Raw genomic sequence first — 21,053 nt, 5'->3', positions numbered from 1 at the left:
CTTGCAGCGGAAGTTCCGGGGCACCTCCAAAGTGTCAGTTAAGAAGACACTGCCTGAACATTAGTCCCTTCACTCATCAAGGTGTTGTCCCGGTCCATGTGTCCACCAGATAACATTTTATGTTAGGCTATTAGCACTCCACGAAAAGGAATTTAATTTAGTCCAGCAATTTAGAATGTACACTCTTTTGGGTACTTTATTAATTATCTAAAACACTGTTTATCATTCTTGTATTTGTTATTAAAGTGGTTATCGGAATTTTCTATAAATTGTCAGTTTACGAAGAATACGATTAAAATGTAGCACATTGCATTCTAAACAAATACACAGTGGTCATTTCTGTTAGCACATGGAATTGCTTCCAAAAAGCATTATACAGCTATGGTCGGATAACATTTACTATCGGACTACGCTATCACATTTTGCGTTTGATAGTGCAAAATTTGCAAAGGTTTCGTTGCGGAGAAATAGAAGGGGGTACACAGATTTAGAATAGTATATGTGCAAACCTAATTGTTCTCATTTTTTTCTTTAAAGGCACTCTGCAGCTACAAGGAAGGTAAGTATGTTTTTCTTCGTTTTTATGTATAAACATAGTAAACAGGCCATATAAGAATTTGTCTAGAAAATGTTAAATTGGTTATAAAATACAAGCAATGTAAGAAAAGCAAAGGGTACATTAGTGCATAGTCATATGAAGGTTCTCCAAGTAGTCCTCGGTCAGATTTTATTCACGGTGGCTGGAGCATCAATTCTGTGCAATTTTCTTTTCACACACATCTGCAACTATTTTGCAGCTGTTCAAAAATTGTGTAACACCCTTTCATTATTAAACGTTTAATTTGTTTCTACTAAGGTGAAAGAGGGGCTTTTTTTTTTCTTTCAAGTGTTTTTCTGGGTTTCTTTTTGTACCATACAGGAACGAATGGTTTGCTTAACCTTTTGCAATAAGTATTTTGGGTTTTTTCGGAACTTTTCTTTTTTTTTCAAGCAGAGACTTGTTAGATGAACTTCACAGGTTATTACATTTCCATACATAATTTTTTACCAACTCCGGAAACTTTCTCCTAAGCGCTGGGCCTTATGACAATGTTCTTGTCATGATGGAATACTTCTAGTGGCCTCAATGGTAAATCTTGTTCTTATCATTGCTGTGTTTGAATTTTCTTCAATTAAAATTAAAAATGTAAAAAAGAAACCAATGCAGAAATCATACATTCAGTTAGCCTCTTAGCTGTAGTGGACTGCTCTGACATACAATAGCATGACACAAGTCAACATCAATTGAAGGGGGTGAACTTTTTAATCACTTGTTGTATAAATGTCCTTTTGTGTTCCTTAACAGTTCTTTGTTTAGCTGAGCAGGCTAGATGCGATTTGCACAGTGGGGAAAGCACGTGTAGCACAAATTAAGCAAGTTTTGTTTTAATTTTTAATAGAGCACATTTATAAACACACTTCAGGTTGCTGAAGGAGATAGAGGCTGGCCCACAAGTTTGTCATGGATGAGGGTTTTACTTATCAAATGCAAGAATGAGTACATTTGTTAACTCTATGTAGTTTTATTGGCAGTAGGTTGGTTCTGTAGAAAACCCGCTTGCTCTTTAATGGCTGACCTATTCTAACTGGGACCATATGTTGATGTGAACTGTGGATGGCAAGATAAATTGTTTCAGCCAGTTGCCTATATTTGTCTTCATGGTAGTGGAGTGCTTATGCCACCTCTATTTCCCTTGCTTGTGTTGAGAACATGTAGTCCAACCTCCACAACTGTGCCCTTGCCTGACTGGTATATGAAACTACATGGCATGGAATGAGTGCAGAGTTTTGCTTATACATAAATTGCAATAGTGATTTTGACATTATCAAGCTCAAATTAGAGTAGAGAGCATTGAATAAATGTCTCCTTGCCTTAGCTTTTTAAATTTTGTGTGCTATGACAATCTTTTGGGGAGACGGAACTTGACACAGCTGATAACAATATGTTTATTTAGTGGAAAATATGTTGCAAGTAAAAAAAGGGTTTGGTTGTTTCAAGATTAACGCATGCAAAGAACCATTGTACTGAAGAAATAACACCAAACAAATGAGAGCATGTATCTTGGTAACAGTCTCACCAGGAGACCGATTATATTTTTAGTGATGTTACAGAAATTACTACTACAATTTCTGCAATATTAAGACTTGCTATTATCAAGCAAAAAGATGCGTATAATGGCGCACACAAAGTACACTGAGGATTTTAATTAAACAAAGGAAACGTTTAAAAAAAATAATAATCCTGAAGTGGTGTGAAACTTGCCCTGCACTTCCCTACAAAAATGTGGAGACCTACTGGATTTCTTTGAAGTGAAGATTTCCAACAAACATTATTCCATCACTCAAGGCAACAGTTAACATATTTACCTCTTGTCCCTCAGGTACTCATTCTTTTTTCTCATTGTTTTGACCCAGATCACTTGGAAAAGAAAATCGCAGCCTCCAACCTCTCCTAATAACCATACACGGCTGAATTAAATTTATGCCATCCATTGTAGTAGATATCACAAACACTCAATTTCTTACTGAGTTTGAGATGCTCTTAAACATACAGTGATCAACTCTGTCCTTAAGAAACCTTCTGAAGACCCTCCGTTATGAGCCATCTACTGTCCAAGTTCAAACATGTGGCACCCACACAGATTCTTGGAAAGTGAAGGCACAACACATCTGCAATCTTGTGCACAGAACATGTTCCTTCAAAACAGACAATCTGGCTTTATACCTTCTCAAGTCCCAGATTTGGCACCGGATCACATTTGAAAGGACTGTTGATGAAGCTCCGAAAGCAACTTAATCCCTCAACTGTCTTCAACATAATATACCACAGCACCCTATTGAACAAACTCCAGCCGTGGGCATCAGGCATTGTCCTGGACTTAATGTTTTTCCACAATCTGAACCACCAAAAGAAGACAGGATTTTCTATTTCATCCTCCTGTGTGGTGCAGGGCTGTTCCAACAGTTGACCCAATTTCCCCCCTACTCTCTAACATCTGCGTGCTTCCCTTGATTGAATTACTAACCATCAAAAGTTCAAGATGTATAAATATTCTACCCAGATGCATATCCATCTTAAGAACACCATGTAAAAAATATAATTGAAGAGTCTAGAACATGTATTATTTTTATGAAGGCAGTATTTCTTAAAAGATCGGTCTCTTTACTTCAGCTACTTGAGCTCTTGTGCAAGTCTCCCAGGATATTAAATCTTGTGATCATTTCTGATTCAGACCTGAACTTCCACACAATGGAGTTGTAAAGTGAAGTAACTTCCAACACTCCCTTTTCCAGAAAATCCTGCTGCACCTCCGAACCTACCACTAATTTCAGCTATGATGTGCTCTGTTCATGGCTCAATTGGACCAGTCACAGGGCCTACCTAGGACACCCACCAAGAGTAAAAAATCAGGCAGCAAGAATATGCCTCTATTCACAACATTGGGAGTTGCCTGGGAATAAGCCAGTCTTAAAAGCTCTCCATTAGCTCCCTTTAGATTTTACTATCAAGTTGAAAACTCCATGCTTTATATATAAAGCAGCGGTCCTGTTACCTTCAAAATCTGGTACAACTGTACCATCCAGTCTGAATTCCATGCACTTCATCTGCACATGTGATCAAACTATCCAAGTCCTTTTAAGAATCTTTTGGGTTGGGACCCACTTTGAATTTTATAACCTATTTTTGCGAATTTAAACCTGTATCAGTAGCAATTGGTTTTTCATTGCATTGGCATGTTTCTTTTACATTTTTTAATAAAAAATGTTTCAAATTGTAGAGTTCAGTGTCTCAAGTTAATAGTTATGTTGAGTGTCATACAGTACAGTGGAGGAGAGTGTTGTAAAGTCTTGTCATACAGTGGAGTTTTGTAAATTAGAGTAGAGTAGCGTATTGTTCAATGTAGGAAAGTGTTATATAGGGTAGTGGCATGGTGTATTATATAGTGGAGTCCAGTATCGTAGCCTGGAGCAGCCAGTTGTACAATGGAATGGAGTGTTGAAGAGTAGAGTAGTGTGTCTGAGACTATCAGAGTGGAGTAATGTGTTTGAGTTGAGTGCCATCAAGTGAGGTGTCTTAGAGTACAGTGGAGGAGAGTGGCATGGAGTGGCGTATCGTAGAGAGAAGTTGAGTGGTGTAATTGAGTGTCACACACTGCAGTACAGTGGCATAGAGTTGATGGGCATAGAGTGGAGTAAAGTAGCATAAAGTGGAGTAGAGTAGAGTTTTATACAGTAGAATGTTAGACAGTGGAGTGGCATAGAGCGGAGTATAGTACAGTGGCATAGAGAGGAATAACGTGGAGTACAGTGGTGTAGAGTATATTGGAGTGGTGTAGTGTAGAGTGGTGTAAAGTATTGTAGAGTGGAGTGGCATGTCGTAGACTATAGTGGTGTAGCATGCAGTCAAGTAAAGTGTCATAAATTGGAGTACCGTGTAGTACAGTAGATTGTAGTTGGTGTTGCACAGTATTGGAAAGTCATGTAGAGTAGTGGTATATAGTTGAGTTGATTTTTGTGGAGTTGTGTGTGGTACAGTGTTGTGGAGTGGGCTGGCATACAATGGAGTAGAGTGGAGGAAAATGTGTTGCAGTGGCATACAAAGAGTTACGTTCAGTGTCGGATAGTGAACTAGAGCGTTGTGGAGTAGTGTACAGTGGCATACAGTATAGTACAATGTTGTACAGTGGAGTGAAGTGGTATAGACGGGAGTAAAGTTTTGAAGAGTGACATAAAGTATAGAAGAGTGTTGTGGAGTTGCATAGAGTACAGTAGTGTGTGAAAAAGTAGAGCTACATTGAGTAAATTGCTGTATAGTAGCGTAAAGTGAGGTGAAGTCTTGTGGAGTGGTGTAACATAGTGTGGAGTAAAGTACAATAGAGTGTATTGGTGTGTCGTAGTGTGGTATGGAGTGGAGTGTACTGGTGTAGCATAGGTAATAAACTGTTCTAAATTGTACTGGGGTCTCGTACACTCGAGAGGAGTGCTGTAATTTAGAAAAGTGTTCTATAGTGGCATAGAGTGTTGTACATTTGAGTGTATGGGAATAGAGTGGAGTATACTGGGCACAGAGTGGAGTCATTGTTCTGTACCGCCTTTGAGTAACAAGCGCCAAGACACTCCTTCGGCAGTGAGTCATCACACAATATCAAGTACCGATACCATACCTATAGAGTTGGACAGTGGAGTGTACGGGGATAGAGTGGAGTAGAATGTCATATAGTGCTATGAAGTGTGGTAGACTTTTATAGAGAGGAGTTGTATAGAGTGGTGGAGAATGTATTACAATGGAGCAGCGTAAAGTGGAGTGGCATACACTGTAGTGGCATAAAGTGTATTACCATAAAGTGGTGTAACATACAGTGGAATACTATACAGTGGAGTGTAGAAGAGTGGAGTGGCATAGAATGGAATAACATGGAGTGGTGTACAGTGAATTAGCGTAGAGTGGGGTGGCATACATTGAAGTAGCACAGAGTCAAGGGAACTTACGTAGGGAAATGTATTTATATTTTTAAATATATTTTAAATTACTTTATGGCCATGTACCACTAAGTAGTCATAGGTAGGTCTGCGTTTCTATAGGAAAATCTGTTTTTGGTTAGCTTATAATTTTGGCGCCATTTGACAAAGGCGTCACAAAAATTTCCAAAACAAAAGTTTCATCCACTTCTGCTCCTTCAAGAAAAGGTTGGGGTGGTGCATAAAGCGGGGACAGAGAAAATTAGGGTGGGGGGTCAGAGGGTCAAGGTCCCAAAGTGCTTTTCCCTATTCTTTTTTTCCATGTGAAAATTAAGTAGCGATACCACAAAAAATGCTGAATGTAATCACACCAAATTTGGCCGAAGACATAATACCGGTCCAGAAAGTATGATTTTTGTGATTTGGTGGAAATCGATTCTGTAGGTTTTGCAAAGTTCAGGCTCAAAATAATTGTATATTTTGCACTGCAGAAGATATGTGGAGCAGACAGATTTCAAGATGAGATCTAATTAGCTGCCACCACATCAACAAAGATGTGGTGGCAGCTATTTTAGGACTCCTCAATTGAGTCCCCAGTCCTGCCTAAACCGTTTAAAAAAGATGTAGGGGGAGGGTAGGGCTACACTGCCCCCCCCCTGTCCAATTGGAGTGGTCCCAGAAGGACTCACCCCTCCCCCGGGGACCCCAATTTCTTTTTTTTTAATGGGGCCCCACCTTCCAGAGGCCCAGGTGGTGACAGTAAATTAAAGGGCAGGAGTCTGCGGCCCCCCTTCTCTGAGCCTTCCTGAGTCCTTGGGGTTCCCATCCCCCAGAGCCAATTCTATATTAAAGGGGAGTGGGGCAGGGAAACAGAAATGGCTCATGCCCAGCGGGAGAAGAGGAAAAAAACCTGCAAAAGCCGAGCGAGAGCAAAGCTTTCTCCTGCTGCTCCCAGGATAGGTGCTTGCAGGGTAGCCAGAGAGGGCCTTGGCGCCCCCCCACCCCAGTGCCCCACATCTTGTACATTATCAAACAATTTGGATGCTTTTATTTTGCTGACCCCTCACAACCCGTAAACACTCCTAAACTCCTCCCATCCCATAAACCTAAAACCACTCACTACACCATCGCTGAATGCTAAAAGCTCTTTCTACCCCACACTCCACCTATCCCTGAAGCTAAAGCCCCTCAATATATCCAAACTCCACCCATTTCTATGCCTAAACCCCACCAATCCCTGGCCTCTTAAAATCCCTTACAGCACCCAAACTCCACCCATCCCTAAACCCTAAAAAAACTTTAAACACCACTCATTCATGACCCCTCAAAACCTATTGCCACCCCTAAACTTTGCCAATCCCTGAAATCCTTTCTACTTCTTGTATTGCATTTGCCATTTTACACGTTACACGTGCTAGACTGCATATTGACCTCGATTCCATGTGATGCTCTGGTCTTCCATTTTGTTGTATTGCATTTCCATTTTGTGCTGCTTTGACCTGTAGTTACACTTCAGCAGTAACAAACATGTTTTTCACGTAAACCAGTACGAGCTGGTGCAAGACATACCTCGTGAGGTTATTTTGTGCCTTGAGCTTGTTTTTGTGCATTCTATGCTTATCTCTAGGACATAGGGAGGATGCGCTGTGCAAGGCTCTCCAAGGCCGGAGATAGGGAAAGGAATGTCTTTTGCCTCGGCGCACCCAAGCAGAATCTGGCTCTGTATGGGTGGGTCTGACGCAGAGATGCGGCCAGCACCTATGATGGATAGATGGGCGAGAACGCCTGCTAGAGGGTTCTCGAACGTGTTGATTTAACTATAAAAAGCGGTGTCCGTGAGGTGGAGCTCAGGAACTCAGTCTTGGAGTGGACGCACTCGTGGGATGACTTTGGTGCCCAGAGAGATTACTTCCTGTGCCCCAGTCTCTACAGGGTTCCCGACTTGGTGTTTTCGGTGCTTGGCCAGGAATGTTGAAGACTCCGGTGCAGACGCATCTGGTGAGGTGCTTTGTACATTAACTGTTTATATATCTACATTCCAGATCTCATATTTGTGTATATATATAGTGTGGTGTATTCATTATTTCACTTGGTGCCTAAGAACTTACTAGCTTCAGTGACTTATTGCCTTTGTCTACGATACTAATAAAGCTCATTTTACCTCCAGAGGAGTGTTGGATTTTCTGTGTAAGTAAGTGGTGTGCATAAGTTTAGATTACGCAAGTGGGCAAGGCAATACATTTTGGCGTAGTCGGTGGCAGGATTCGTAAAATTACGCGGGTAGGAACATGTTTAAAAAGACGTAAGGTGGTTTTGGTTCCTTGGCACCAAGTGAAATTCCTTTTGCCCCCATGCAAATTCCTGGATGGGAGGCGACGCCGTACTCCGCGCTGGCGCGTGAGTATTCTAAAAGCACAGGATTAAGTGAGAGCTTTGTTGACTGTTTGGGCGAAGCAATGCCAGAAGATGTTTTAAATTGTTTACGGAAAGTGCCTGTCGAAAAAGGTTAAGAATTATATACAGTGAGCCGCCGAGGTTGAGCTCTGTTGCATGCCTACCGTCAAGGATTTTGACAAATGCTTATCTTTGCAGCAGGAACAGTTGAGCTTAGAAAAACAACTCGTTGAAGCTAAGAAAATGTCTACGATGCTTTCCTGTCAGAATAAGCTATTATAAGACAAATTAGAAACATATCAGACTATAGCAGAACGGGCTGCAGTCCGTGTCGCTGAATACAGATACAAGAAAAGGAGGGGTAGAGTGAGTAAGTGAAAAGTCCATTTAGCGATTGCCAAAGCAGGCTTAGATTTTGATCCATCCACCTGGGACTCTAACATCTGGGAATCATCAAAGTACTCCTCGGAAGGAGAGCAGCCTTTACAGAGAGAAAAGAAGGAGGAGGTAAATAATAGTAAGAGAGTGGAAGTGCAGCCCATCCTAAGACGAAAACTCCAGACCAGTCCACATAACCCGAATGGGGTTATGATGAACAGTCTGGAGGATTTTACTCAGCAGGAGATCAGTGATGTTTTAGAGAGATTTAGACAGAAGCCTGGTGAGGCACTATTAACTTGGATGGTGCGCCTCTATGATCAAGGCGCTTCTGGGGTCATGTTAGACAGTGGAGATGCTGCCAAATTTTGCACTCTCAGTACTGAGCCTACGGTGCAGGGACATTTCCGGAATTACAATGGTAATGACCAAATTACCCTGTTGCAGGTAGCAGCACAGGGATGTAGTCATAAGTACCCCACAGATACAGATTGGCCTGCGAATGAGAAACCATGATTTACCCTACGAGATGCCTCGCAGAGAATTAAGGAGGGGGGAATGAAGTTGGCAATCCTTATAGGTGAGGCGCATGATTTGATAGGTCAGAGAATGACTGTGTCCGTGTGGAACAAAATCATTTGTTTGGCACCCCCTGCATACAAAGCGGTGATAATGACTGTTAATCAATCAAACTGGTAATACTGTAGGAGAAGTAGTCGAGGCAGTCCGTGAGCTGGGAGAGCTTGGGGAATGGAACAAGCCAGACCGGTTTTCGCGCTCAGAGTCCCGCACTGATAACAACCGGGTAACCCGGCGTGATATGTTTTTGGTGCTGTTAAAGGATGGGGTGTCGAGGAGTGAGATTGATGGTATTGAGACCAAAAGCATGTGGGACATGTACCGTAAGCGAGGACTGGATAAAAAGGAGGGGAGTAGGCATGTGAATAGAAAAGATAACAAGAAAGTAAGTCGCAGGGAAGCAGAGCTTGAGGAGAAGCATGACAAGGCAGGTGTGGAGAGAGAGAGGGAATCTCATGTGAGGGTGACAAAAGAGAAAGGTTGGGACCGAGATTGCACAGATTCAGATGGGGACCAGGAAGAGGAGGAGTTGTTCCCTAAGGATTACCCGACATTGTATTCAGATCTGCGCCGGGACCTGCGCCAGGCAGATGCAGAGCTGCGCAGGCGAAAGTTAGATTAGGAAATGGGCCAAGCTCCGGTGCAGGGATGGGCTCGCAAAGATAATAGACAACATGTGAGGGTTGAGATCTATTGGAAAAATAGAAACGTTCAGGAGGTGCGAGCTTTAGTAGACACCGGAGCGGAGCCCACATTGATACATGGCAATCCACGAAAATTTAAAGGACAGTATTTCACTATCACGGGTTTGGGTGGACAGGAGACACCAGCAATGCAAACGGTAATTCAGATGAAAATAGGCAGACTTCCCAAGAGAGCATACACGGTCTTGATCGTGCCCATTCCAGAGTACATTATTGGTATTGACATTTTGAAAGGTATGACCCTATATTTAGATGACGGATGCTATCAGTTTGGGTCAAAGCAGTGCCTCTCTGTGGCTGCTGTGAGGGTGGGGCGCTTGAAGATTTCCCCAGTGAAGGTGCCGCAAGCAACTAAAGTGGTTCACATGAAGCAGTACAGGATCCCAGGGGGACATGATGAGATTACCGCAACCATACGGGACTTGGTGGAGTGGGGGTGGTGAGACTGGTTACCACGGCGTGGAATAACCCTGTGTGGCCCGTGCGCAAACCGGATGGAAGTTGGCGTATGACTGTTGATTACCGTGAGCTAAATAAGCATACGCCCCCATTGACAGCCGCGGTCCCCGACACCATCACTTTGATTGAGAAAATTCTGAAACACAATGGGACATGGTATGCGGCACTTGATATTGCCAATGCTTTTTTCACGATTCCAATTGCCCCCGAGTCCCAGGAGCAATTCTCCTTCTTGTGGAATGGTAGACAAATTACATTCCAATCTTTGCCCCAAGGGTACTTACATAGCCCTACAATCTGTCACCGGTTGGTGGCAGAGCACTTGGATGAGGTGTCCGTTATTCCTGGAGTACAGCTTTGTCATTATATTGATGACGTGTTGATTCAAGGAGAGTCCCAAGAACAGGTGCAGGCTCAGCTAGACAGAATTGTAGAGCATTTGCAGAGCAAAGGGTGGGTGATTAACCCAGAGAAGGTGCAGGGACCCTCCCAGAGTGTGAAGTTTTTAGGTATTCAGTGGCATCAAGGGCATAGAGAGGTGCTGCCACAAGTAAGGCAAAAGATCAAGGAGTTTGCAGTGCCGTGAAACAGGAAGGAGGCGCAGCGCTTCATTGGATTGTTTGGTTTTTGGAGACCGCACATTCCCCATTTGAGTCAGATCTTGGCCCCTCTGTACAAGGTTACACGGAAGAAGCATGAGTTTGAGTGGGGGGAGGCCCAGCAACAGGCATTTGAGTCAGCGAAAGAGGCTATACAGCGTCCCCTGGATCTATGGCCCATACGAGAGGGAAGCATTGATTTGAATGTAACAGTCCAGGATCAGTATGCGACCTGGAGCCTGTGGCAAAAACAGGGGAGACAGAAGGTGCCCCTAGGGTTTTGGACAAAGAATCTACCTGATGCTGGAGAGCGGTACACTCCTTTCGAAAAGCAGTTGTTGGCATGTTATCGGGCTCTGGTGGATCCGAGCAATTAACCCTAGGGCACAATGTATTTTTGAGACCTGAAATTCCTATCATGCAATGGGTGATGAGCTCACCCAAGACACACAGGATTGGGCATGCACAGGAGGCTAGCGTCATAAAGTGGAAATGGTACATACAAGACAGGGCACGAGTGGGTCCTAAAGGTACCGCAGTGCTGCATGAGCAAGTGGCGCAAACTCAAGTAGCAGATGCAGAAATGTTGCAAGATGTACCCAAAGTGCGAGAGTCCCCAGTGAAATGGGGCGGGCCATTCTCAGAGTTGTCCGCGGAGGACAAAAAGCATGTGTGGTTTACAGATGGCTCAGCCAGATATGTGGGGACCAAGAGACATTGGAAAGCGGTGTCATACAATCCTGTGACCAAAAAGTTGCTGTCGACTACTGGAGAGGGAAGAAGTAGTCAGTTTGCAGAATTGTACGCAGTTTACCAGGCTTTAAATCAAGAGCTCACTGGTACATGTCACATTTATACTGATTCATGGTCTACGGCCAATGGGTTGGCCACTTGGCTTCCCACATGGCATGCTCATAATTGGATGATTCACAATAGGGAGGTTTGGGGAAAGGAGTTGTGGCAGGAGATTTGGGAATTGTTGTCCCAGAGTACAGTCACAGTTTATCATGTTGATGCTCATTGCCCGATTTGTGAAGCTGAGGTGGCGATGCAGGATTCTGACTTGGTGGGCATGGCTAAATGGGCGCATCAGAAAAGCGGACGTTTGGGCGAGCGAGCCACTAGCAGGTGGGCAGAAAGTAGAGGGATGCATATTCCCCTAGATTTGATTAAAACTGCGATCATTCACTGTCCCGTTCGTCAGCATACCCAACACAGACCAGTTCCACAGGTAGTGAGAGGCCAGCTAGGCAGAGGGAAATTGCCAGGGCAAATATGGTAAATTGATTTCATCGGGCCAATGCCAATGAGTCGAGGATGTCAGTATGCCTGCACGGTGGTGGATACCTATTCTGGCTATCTCATCGCCTTTCCATGCAAGAGAGCAACCCAGTCTAACACTCTGAAAACTTTGAATTTGTTGATTTTGTATTACGGAATTCCTTTGCAGGTCCAGAGTGACAATGGGTCACACTTTAAAGGAAAGATGGTGCAAGATTTTTGTGTGCAGCATAACATTGAGTGGATCTATCACATACCCTACTACCCACAGGCAGCGGGTTTGATTGAGAGAATGAATGGTTTGTTGAAAGAGCAGTTGAAAAAGTTGTCTGATGGGTCATTGAAGGGGTGGAGGGGTCACTTGTCTGATGCATTGCAAATTTTGAACAACCGACCCCTTGCTAATGCAGAAACTCCTTTGATGCGCATGTTGACCCCAGCTTTGCAAATCAAGCCCCATGTGGCCACAAACACGATTCTGTACTGGGAGACAGCTCCCGGAGCTTTAGCTCCATATCGTGCCACACCAGAAGCTGCTGGTCTTGATTTACATGTCCTGAAATTCTATCGACTGCAACCACGAGACATTACCTTGATCGAGACAGGAGTTGGAGTTCAAATTCCCCCAGAGCATTTCGGACTGATCGCTCCTCGATCTGGGCTTGCCCTTAAAGGCATCCAGGTTTTGGGAGGGGTGGTCGATGCCGATTACCAGGGGGAGATCAAAGTTATTCTATTGAACAGTGGAGACAATGATCTGATTGTGCAACCCGGTGACCGAGTTGCCCAAATGGTCATCATGCGGGTTTATGGAGGAAATGTCATGAAGGGGACGGCCCCAGCCCTTTTAACTGTGCGAGGAAAGGGTGGGTTCAGATCTGACAAGAACCCAGGGGCGAAAGTATGGGTAGAGTCCCAAAACAAACCTCCTGAACCTGCAGAATTAATTGCTAAAGGAAAGGATAATATCCTTGTCATCATGAGACCCGGACAGGAAAAGTGGGAAAATGTACCTGCTGAAAAATGTTATTTACGAGAGTGATTATACCAGTTTGTTTTCTGTTTCTATATCACAGTATGGCTTGCCGCTGCGATGCTTGCGCTGTGTGGTCTGTGTTTGGGCGTGTCCGGAGGGGTCCGGGAGGGCCCAGGGATGCCGAAGGGGATCAACCGCCCGAGTCGGATGACAGCATTGTTGCAGCAACCAGATAACATCTGGACCTACTTGGCTGAGAATGTGCAGAACACTTCCCACTTCTGTATGAGAAATCTTCAGAGTACAGCTGATATGATATCCACTTGTCTTGTTGCCGTACCTACCCCTGCACGTGTACTTCTGCACATCTTCAACCAAACTAACTTTGATGGGGTAGTGGAGGAAACTGATGTTCAAACACATCTGAGTCTTTATGAGTACTGTCGTTTTTGCCCGGAGGTTACAGATAACCTCTGGAGGAACATGACGAGTATTGTTACCTACAACATTACTACTGGAGACGTTTGCTATCAACTAACTTGTGACCCTGCCAAAATTGGCAATTGAAACTAGAGAAAAGCACACAATTGACCACTGATCAACAAACACTGTCAGTCACGACATGACAGTTTTTGCAGTAATGTTACCAATCATATGGTCTGTAATCATACAATATTAACCGCTAGCCATGTTAACCATGTGAAATTATCTAAGGGATGGTTGTTCTCGTGTGGCAATATTTCATACACTTACATACCAGCTAATATAACTGGAGGACCTTGTGCCTTATCACGATTAAGTCTTATGCTTTTTCCTATGCAGTCTATCACACATATTCGCTCCCCTAGAACTGCTGTTCAATTACCTGAGGATTGTGATTCCAACATTGACTTGCTTTCTAGGGCAGAGTATACTAGTTTGGCTATTTCCATTGTAGGAGTGCCAGGACTGTCCGTTTATAATGCAAGAACTATTGCTAAGCTTGCCTGTTTAATTGCGAAGAATCTCAATCATACCTCTGCCGCTTTAGCTGATTTGCTATTAGATGTTCAAGGAACGAGAAAAGCTGTTTTGCAGAATAGGGCAGCTGTGGATTATTTATTGTTGAAACACAACCACGGTTGCGAGGACTTTGATGGACTCTGTTGTTTCAATTTATCTGATCATTCTACATCTATCCATGCACATATTAATGCTTTAAAAGATTTAGTGAAAGGGGTTATCCAAAATGTTGATCAAGGATGGTGGGATTGGTTGTTTGGGTGGCTACCTAATTTTGGACAGCTTCGTTATATCCTGGGTGTTATCGTAGTGATTATTGGTGTTTCTATTTCATTATGCTGTTGTATTCAATGTATTCCTAATCTTCTCCCCCTTCTTCGTCCCAGATCCATAGTATTTAGACCAATGGGATATGATGGGTGAATCGAGGGTCAAGGGGTGGAATGTATTGCATTTGCCATTTTACACGTTACACGTGCCAAACTGCATATTGACCTCGATTCCATGTGATGCTCTGGTCTTCCATTTTGTTGTATTGCATTTCCATTTTGTGCTGCTTTGACCTGTAGTTACACTTCAGCAGTAACAAACATGTTTTTCACGTAAACCAGTACGAGCTGGTGCAAGACATACCTCGTGAGGTTATTTTGTGCCTTGAGCTTGTTTTTGTGCATTCAATGCTTATCTCTAGGACATAGGGAGAATGCGCTGTGCAAGGCTCTCCAAGGCCGGAGATAGGGAAAGGAATGTCTTTTGCCTCGGCGCACCCAAGCAGAATCTGGCCAGGTCTGTATGGGTGGGTCTGACGCAGAGATGTGGCCAGCACCTATGATGGATAGATGGGCGAGAACGCCTGCTAGAGGGTTCTCGAACGTGTTGATTTAACTATAAAAAGCGGTGTCCGTGAGGTGGAGTTCAAGAACTCAGTCTTGGAGTGGACGCACTCGCGGTACGACTTTGGTGCCCGGAGAGATTACTTCCTGTGCCCCAGTCTCTACAGGGTTCCCGACTTGGTGTTTTCGGTGCTTGGCTGTTGAAGACTCCGGTGCAGACGCATCTGGTGAGGTGCTTTGTACATTAACTGTTTATATATCTACATTCCAGATCTCATATTTGTGTGTATATATAGTAGGGGTGGGCGTAATTTGCGAAATTCACTTTCGCAAATTATCGCGAAAATGTTAAAAATGATCGCAAACACGTGGAAATATCGCGAAGATGCAGAAGTTTTTTTCCTGCATGTTCGCAAGATTTTCTGCATGGTTGCGGCTCGCCAACTTACCCATGTGGTTGCTCGCGGGCGCGGCCATCTTGTTTTCAGTTGTCTCACGGTGCATTATCGCGAGAAGAAAGACGTGATCGCGCGACGCATGACGTCACTGGGGGCGCGAACTGGCGCGAGACAGCGCAAATGGCTAAAAACAATACAACCTCTCATGGAGAACTCGACCGGATATAGAAAACTTGTCGGCGAACGCAGGGATTCAGGTAAGGCGATCGCGCGCAAGAATGTATTATTTTACAGCGCGAGCAAGAAACAAATTATCGCCAAGCTGCGGAATGCGGAAATTTTGACATTTTCGCGCTCTCCGCGGAACGCGAAAATGTCAAATTATCGCAATTTCCGCGAACGGAACGAAATTTTCGCCCAAGGCCTAATATATAGAGTGGTGTATTCAATATTTCACTTGGTACCTAAGAACTTACTAGCTTCAGTGACTTATTGCCTTTGTCTACGATACTAATAAAGCTCATTTTACCTCCAGAGGAGTGTTGAAGTTTCTGTGTAAGTAAGTGGTGTGCGTAAGTTTAGATTACGCAAGTGGGCAAGGCAATACACTTCTAACCTCCACCCATCCCTGAATACTCATAAGCCCTCTCTACCCTAAACTCCACCCAAATTCTGAACCCTAAAAACTCTTCGTCTCTAACCTCTACACATCACTAAACCCTAAAAACCCACACCAGCCCTAAACTTCACTCATCCATGAAACTAAAACCTTTAACACCCCTACGCTCTACCCATCCCTGAACCCTTGAAACACCTCACACGCCTAAACTCCCCTCATCTGTGAACCCTAAAAGCCCCTCCCTACCCCTAAATACCACCCCTCCCTACCCCTAAATTCCACCCCTCCCTCAACCCCAAAAACCCCTTTCTATGCTTGGACCCCACCCATTCCTAACTGCTAAAAAACCCTGACCACCCCTAATCATTACCCATCCCTGCACCCATAACTCCACCCAAGTTTAATCAAACTTTGGATTTTTCCTTAAAATTCTTTCCTTAAAATTGTTTTTCCGTGATTTGGTTCCTAAAATGTGTTTTCTCCCTTTTCGTCGTTCCAATAACCCACTTACATCAGTAGGGGCTGTTAATCCAAAGTAGTACTTTTGAACATAATTTGTAAGCAACAAGGAGAATTGGTGGTGGGGGAGAGGACTCTGTGTTTTTTTTGCTGTGGCTTCCAGAGTTGAAGTATACTTTGGTTGTGTGTCTTTGATTGATTTATAGTAGTAGGTTTACTGCATCATGTCCTTTTGCACGTTTGCTTCTTTTTTGTAAGAACAATGCAGAAATTGTTATTGTAGGTGGTTGGCCCATACAGGCTTACACATTCCTGTGGGAGAAGGAGCATAACAATTCCATCCATAAACATTACTTCGGTCACTAGTGCTTTCATGGCAATCCTTTATGGCCAACTGAATCTCTAGATATATTATTGACATGTAGTGCTTGTTTCAAGACATTACAAGAGCTCTAAATAAATCGGTAAAATTTCGATGCATGCGAAATGTCAACACTAAAAAAATGTAGAAGCCTAGCATTGGAGCAGGTAATATTTTTATCCCACCCTTGTGTTTAGTGATTGTATTCCAAGCCTTGAGAGTATGAAGAAATTGAACAAACGCACATTGAAACAATACCGCTATGATTCGCCAGTGCAGGCACAGGGTTTCCCCTCCACCATACTGTTTCAAGAGTTGGTGCATTTGCTTTTCGTTTTTTGTGGAGTTTACCATTTGCATTGTACCGCTCCAATATACAAGCGGTCTCTTGTCACCGAGCATAGTGATGGACGATTGTAAGCTTTGAACAAGCAGTGGAGATATATGGTCCTTACGAAGTCTTTCTTTTACTTTGAAGCCCAGGGATTGGTATAGCCCCAAAGCTAGACACGGCTTAAGAAGTTTTTGTAAACCTGCTCTGAAATTTTGTTCATATGCTTACTTTTTAAAACCTAACCAAATTGTCTGGTTTGTATTTTTAGGAATACAGCAGTTGCTGGATAGTTTTATATTGAGACTTGGATTCCTGGCAACACACAAAAAGAGGGCACATCATCTTCGAGTAGAGGTGGGAATCAACATAGAGCACTTTGTTAGTAAAAAGTTTGAAGATTGCAGGTTAAACATTTTTTTTTTCTGTACTTGCATGCTAAAGCAGGCGTTGAAAACTCTGAACTCCATTATGTCTCTGGTGCCCTGGGAACAGAGATGTAGATTTTGCTCATCTGAAGAATTGTACAGCCTCACGTAAGTACATGAGAAGGATCAAAGAATTACAGTATCTAAATTGCAAAAAAACATCACAATGTATAGAAAGTTCATAATTGAGAAATCTGTTGTATGGAGCAATTTTGATTAATCTACTGCTTGCTCAAAGGGCTCCACTCAGTAGGCAAACTGGAAAGCAGAACGGCTTTCATTGGTGGCACTGGCCTTTCTGGTGATTTTGGAGGGACAGGTTCTTGCACTCATGCAAAATATTCGCTTTGGGTTGCCTTCCCCACTGCAGTTGTGTACACATTTGAATGTTTTCCTTATGATTAGAAATTTGACAGTTTATGTAGAGGCTATTAGAGTGCAGGGGTTCTCTTTTTCTCGGATCTGCATTGTTGGAAGAAAATATGTGCCCTGGGTCTTCACTCTGTGGAATGGCCACCTTTGGAAATGGGCAGATGCACCAACCTCAAATGATATTCCTGAAAATAACCTGCTTTTCCCAGGGAAGGTACTGTCGGGCAGTGAGTACCTGAAACTACCATCCAGTCCTTTGTCAAAGACACTTCACTGTCCACTTTGAGAAAAGTATCTCTGGTGTGTACTCTGATCTGCTGCTTGAAGGATTTGTCATGAATAGGGGTGTAATAAAGAGATTTTTTCCTGTACCAAGGCATTACCAGTGCCATTTCAACCAGAAGTACAAGAAAGCAAGAGGGCTATGCGTGGTCAGGGCCTTTTAGTTCAGGCATCAAATTACATTTTTTACTGTGGCCTGGACTGGAAATCATTGTTCTTCCTTCCGGACCAGTGATCAGTATGTAAATAGACAGCAATAGCATGGAAAACAGACCTGATCAGGGCGAGGGATGATTGGTGAACATCGGAAAGGCGTGTGTCCAAAATCCTATCAAAAGATAACCGCGTCTGAGCAGCAGATTTTAGTTTAATTCATACCAAGGGCTGGTTAATTTGTTTCAATGAGTTTAGGGAAAAGCTTGAGAATTGGACTAACTTTTACCTTGCTGGGAAATTGATAGTATTATCCACAAAGATGCCCAGAGATTTCACAGAGGAGCAGAGGGCTGGGTGGACCTAATTTGATTTTGTTCAGAAGTGCCTTGAATGTTACCTGTAATTGCTGCATGATGTATTTAGATATAAAAGCGTATCTTATCCCTAATGCTGAATGGTGACTTCAGATTCCATTAAAATGTAGAGGGGTTCTAAGTAAAGATTATGTAATGCTGGGGTTAAATCTGACCCTAGTGTCCCCCTGTCTATTTTACACGGACTTTACGACTGTATGTGACATGGCTTTTTATTCTGAATGCGGACTTTCTCCGATTATTTTGGTGGCCTAGGCAGTGCTTAGTTTGTAAAATGTACATGTGCCAGGGCCCTTGGCAGGAGGCCATTGCAACTTGGACTACCCATTGCACCTGCCTTTGCTGGCGATGGCAGTACCAACACAACTACCAATCATGACACTAATACAAGTGTAACAATTCAGGCTATTCCAGGCCCACCAAAGCTATAAGAATTGCTTGGGCAGCATGTATTAGTCATCATTTTGAATGTACATTGAATTATTTAACAACGGTTACTGTGCTCATTTCAAAATTACACAGTGCGATCCTGTGGTGCTGGAATCCAAACAATGGTTCAAGTAAAACTACTCAAAAAATCAACAACAAAAAAAAGAAAAAATGCAACAAAAGCATACACGTAAAAAGAAGGTACCCCAAGGAAAGGATTTTCTTAGGGGCACACAATACCCATGTGCAGAAAATGTATTTCAAATAGAAAATGTATTTTATAAATATAAAAGAACAATATAAATGGCGCTCAGAGTTACACAGACAATACCAACAAATAAAATCATGTGTAATCAGACGGGGCGTGGCTGAGGAAAAAATTAAATATACACAAAGGTACGGTTCAGAAACAAAAACACATAGCAAAAGAGATGTCCTCATTAATTAGAACCACATCTTTGTGTCGACTGTGTTTCAACCCATTGGGACTTGGAGGGTCATCATCAGGACAAACAAATGTACGAGCGTCCAAAAGGCTTCAATAAAATATCTAGAATACAATATGTACATGGGTATCAGAGCAAAATATATATATGTGTGTGTATATATAACATTTTACCCTATACCAAAAAAAGGGAGAATTAGAGACAAAAGAAATATAACGTACAGATCCAAAAAACGAAAATCGGTGCTCAAAGCCGCAAGGAAGTGAAATAAGTGAAAGTTTTTTAGCCAAAAAAATTGAAAAAAGTACCAATCAACAACCCAAGCAACGGGGAGAATTAAATAAAAGAGAAAATAGAAAAATATTGGTTACCTGTATCATAAGGACACAGCCATCTGCTTTTGGAAGATAAAAGAAGCTTGAGGAATTCAAGACTTCAGTGCCCCAACTGAAGGTCACACACCATCATAGTATAAAAAAATACACAATTAGTCTATCATATTTATACTAGGTAGTGAAAAATGGGGTCTTCAATATTTGTCAAGTATTAAACCTGACAATGTGTCAAGAAACAATGCGTAGAGGTAAAGAATGTTGAGGAGAAATTCATTCAAAATTACAAGCAGTACTCTAGGGGATATAAAAAAAAAATGAAATTGAGTAAAGAAAATTAGAAGGGGATATATCAAATATATGGATTGCCCCTTACAAGTGAACCAACTTAACAATACTGTACCATAGGAAATTAATCCAATTTAGAAATGAAGTTCATGCTGAGTCACAAAATCTTAGTTGGTGCTCTTTTTCAAACTAAAAAGTGCAAAAAACGACAATTGTGAAACAAAAAAAGCAAATATTTCACCAGGAAACCAATGCGTCTATTTAAGAATTAAGCGCATGAATGGTCCGTCTCAAATTAGAACATGGATGGTAGTCGTATAGTTTCCATCCCAAACCTGACTGTAATAGGGCAAGGTTTAAAGAAGCTAAAGTACTAAATCAATCAAAAGACTGTATAGGATCGCAATTGAAATCACTTAAAACACAGCTTAGACTTCATTTATAAATGCCCTATACGAATGCCAGAGCTTGCAGACCAGCCCTGGTACTTAAAATCGACCGGCCCCAATATCGTAGCAAAAAATAGTAACTGTCACGAAGTGGGAAAATTAGAAAGAATCCCATCCCGGGTAAAATGCTCCAACTTACTGCTCATTTGCACCACTTGGCTCCATCAGCATGCCATCCAGAAACAATGGCCCGAGCAAAAAGCCGGTAACGCAGGGAATCGAAAGAACGACAGCCATTTAAAGTGTTTGAGTGTAAAACATAGATGGCGGACTGTTGCTCTATTATTATGTATTGAAAACGTGAAAAAAGGGGGCGGCCATCTTGAGTGATGGAGCGGGTGGTACAAAATGTTGTATGCCTCCTCTATTTCGCATGAAAATACAAAATATATAATCTATTAACCCCTTCGATGCTCATGACGGAATGGTTCCGTCATGAGCATCGGTGTCCCTGTGCTCATGACGGAACCATTCCGTCATGAGGCCAGGGGCACGAAATCCCTCTGCTGCAGACAGCAGAGGGATTTCTATTTAATCCCTTTGACCTTGGGAGCTGGGGAAGAACTTCCCCAGCTCCCGAGGCCCCCTCCCTGGTTTCTGTGCAATGAAGATCAGCGCGCACGTC

The 21,053-nt window shown here is 42.8% G+C and overlaps 1 protein-coding gene across 6 annotated transcripts in view; it reads left to right on the top strand.

Annotated features, from left to right (window-relative positions):
* Positions 1–21,053, top strand: part of SYCP2L (synaptonemal complex protein 2 like) — a 1,177,754-nt gene that overhangs the window by 242,839 nt on the left and 913,862 nt on the right. For 5 of the 6 annotated variants that reach the window (XM_085606977.1, XM_085606975.1, XM_085606972.1 and 2 more), the window contains exons 5-7: positions 538–559; positions 17,144–17,229; positions 17,317–17,408. In XM_085606977.1, the coding sequence (XP_085463103.1) occupies positions 538–559; positions 17,144–17,229; positions 17,317–17,408 (200 nt within the window). The remainder of the gene's footprint in view (positions 1–537; positions 560–17,143; positions 17,230–17,316; positions 17,409–21,053) is intronic. The other variant, XM_085606974.1, reaches the window with a different exon arrangement.

The sequence above is a fragment of the Triturus cristatus genome, chromosome 5_2, assembly GCF_964204655.1.
Source record: "Triturus cristatus chromosome 5_2, aTriCri1.1, whole genome shotgun sequence".
Taxonomy (NCBI): Eukaryota; Metazoa; Chordata; class Amphibia; order Caudata; family Salamandridae; genus Triturus; species Triturus cristatus.
Note: the sequence above shows the minus strand (reverse complement) of the source record. Positions and strands in the feature narration are given on the sequence as shown.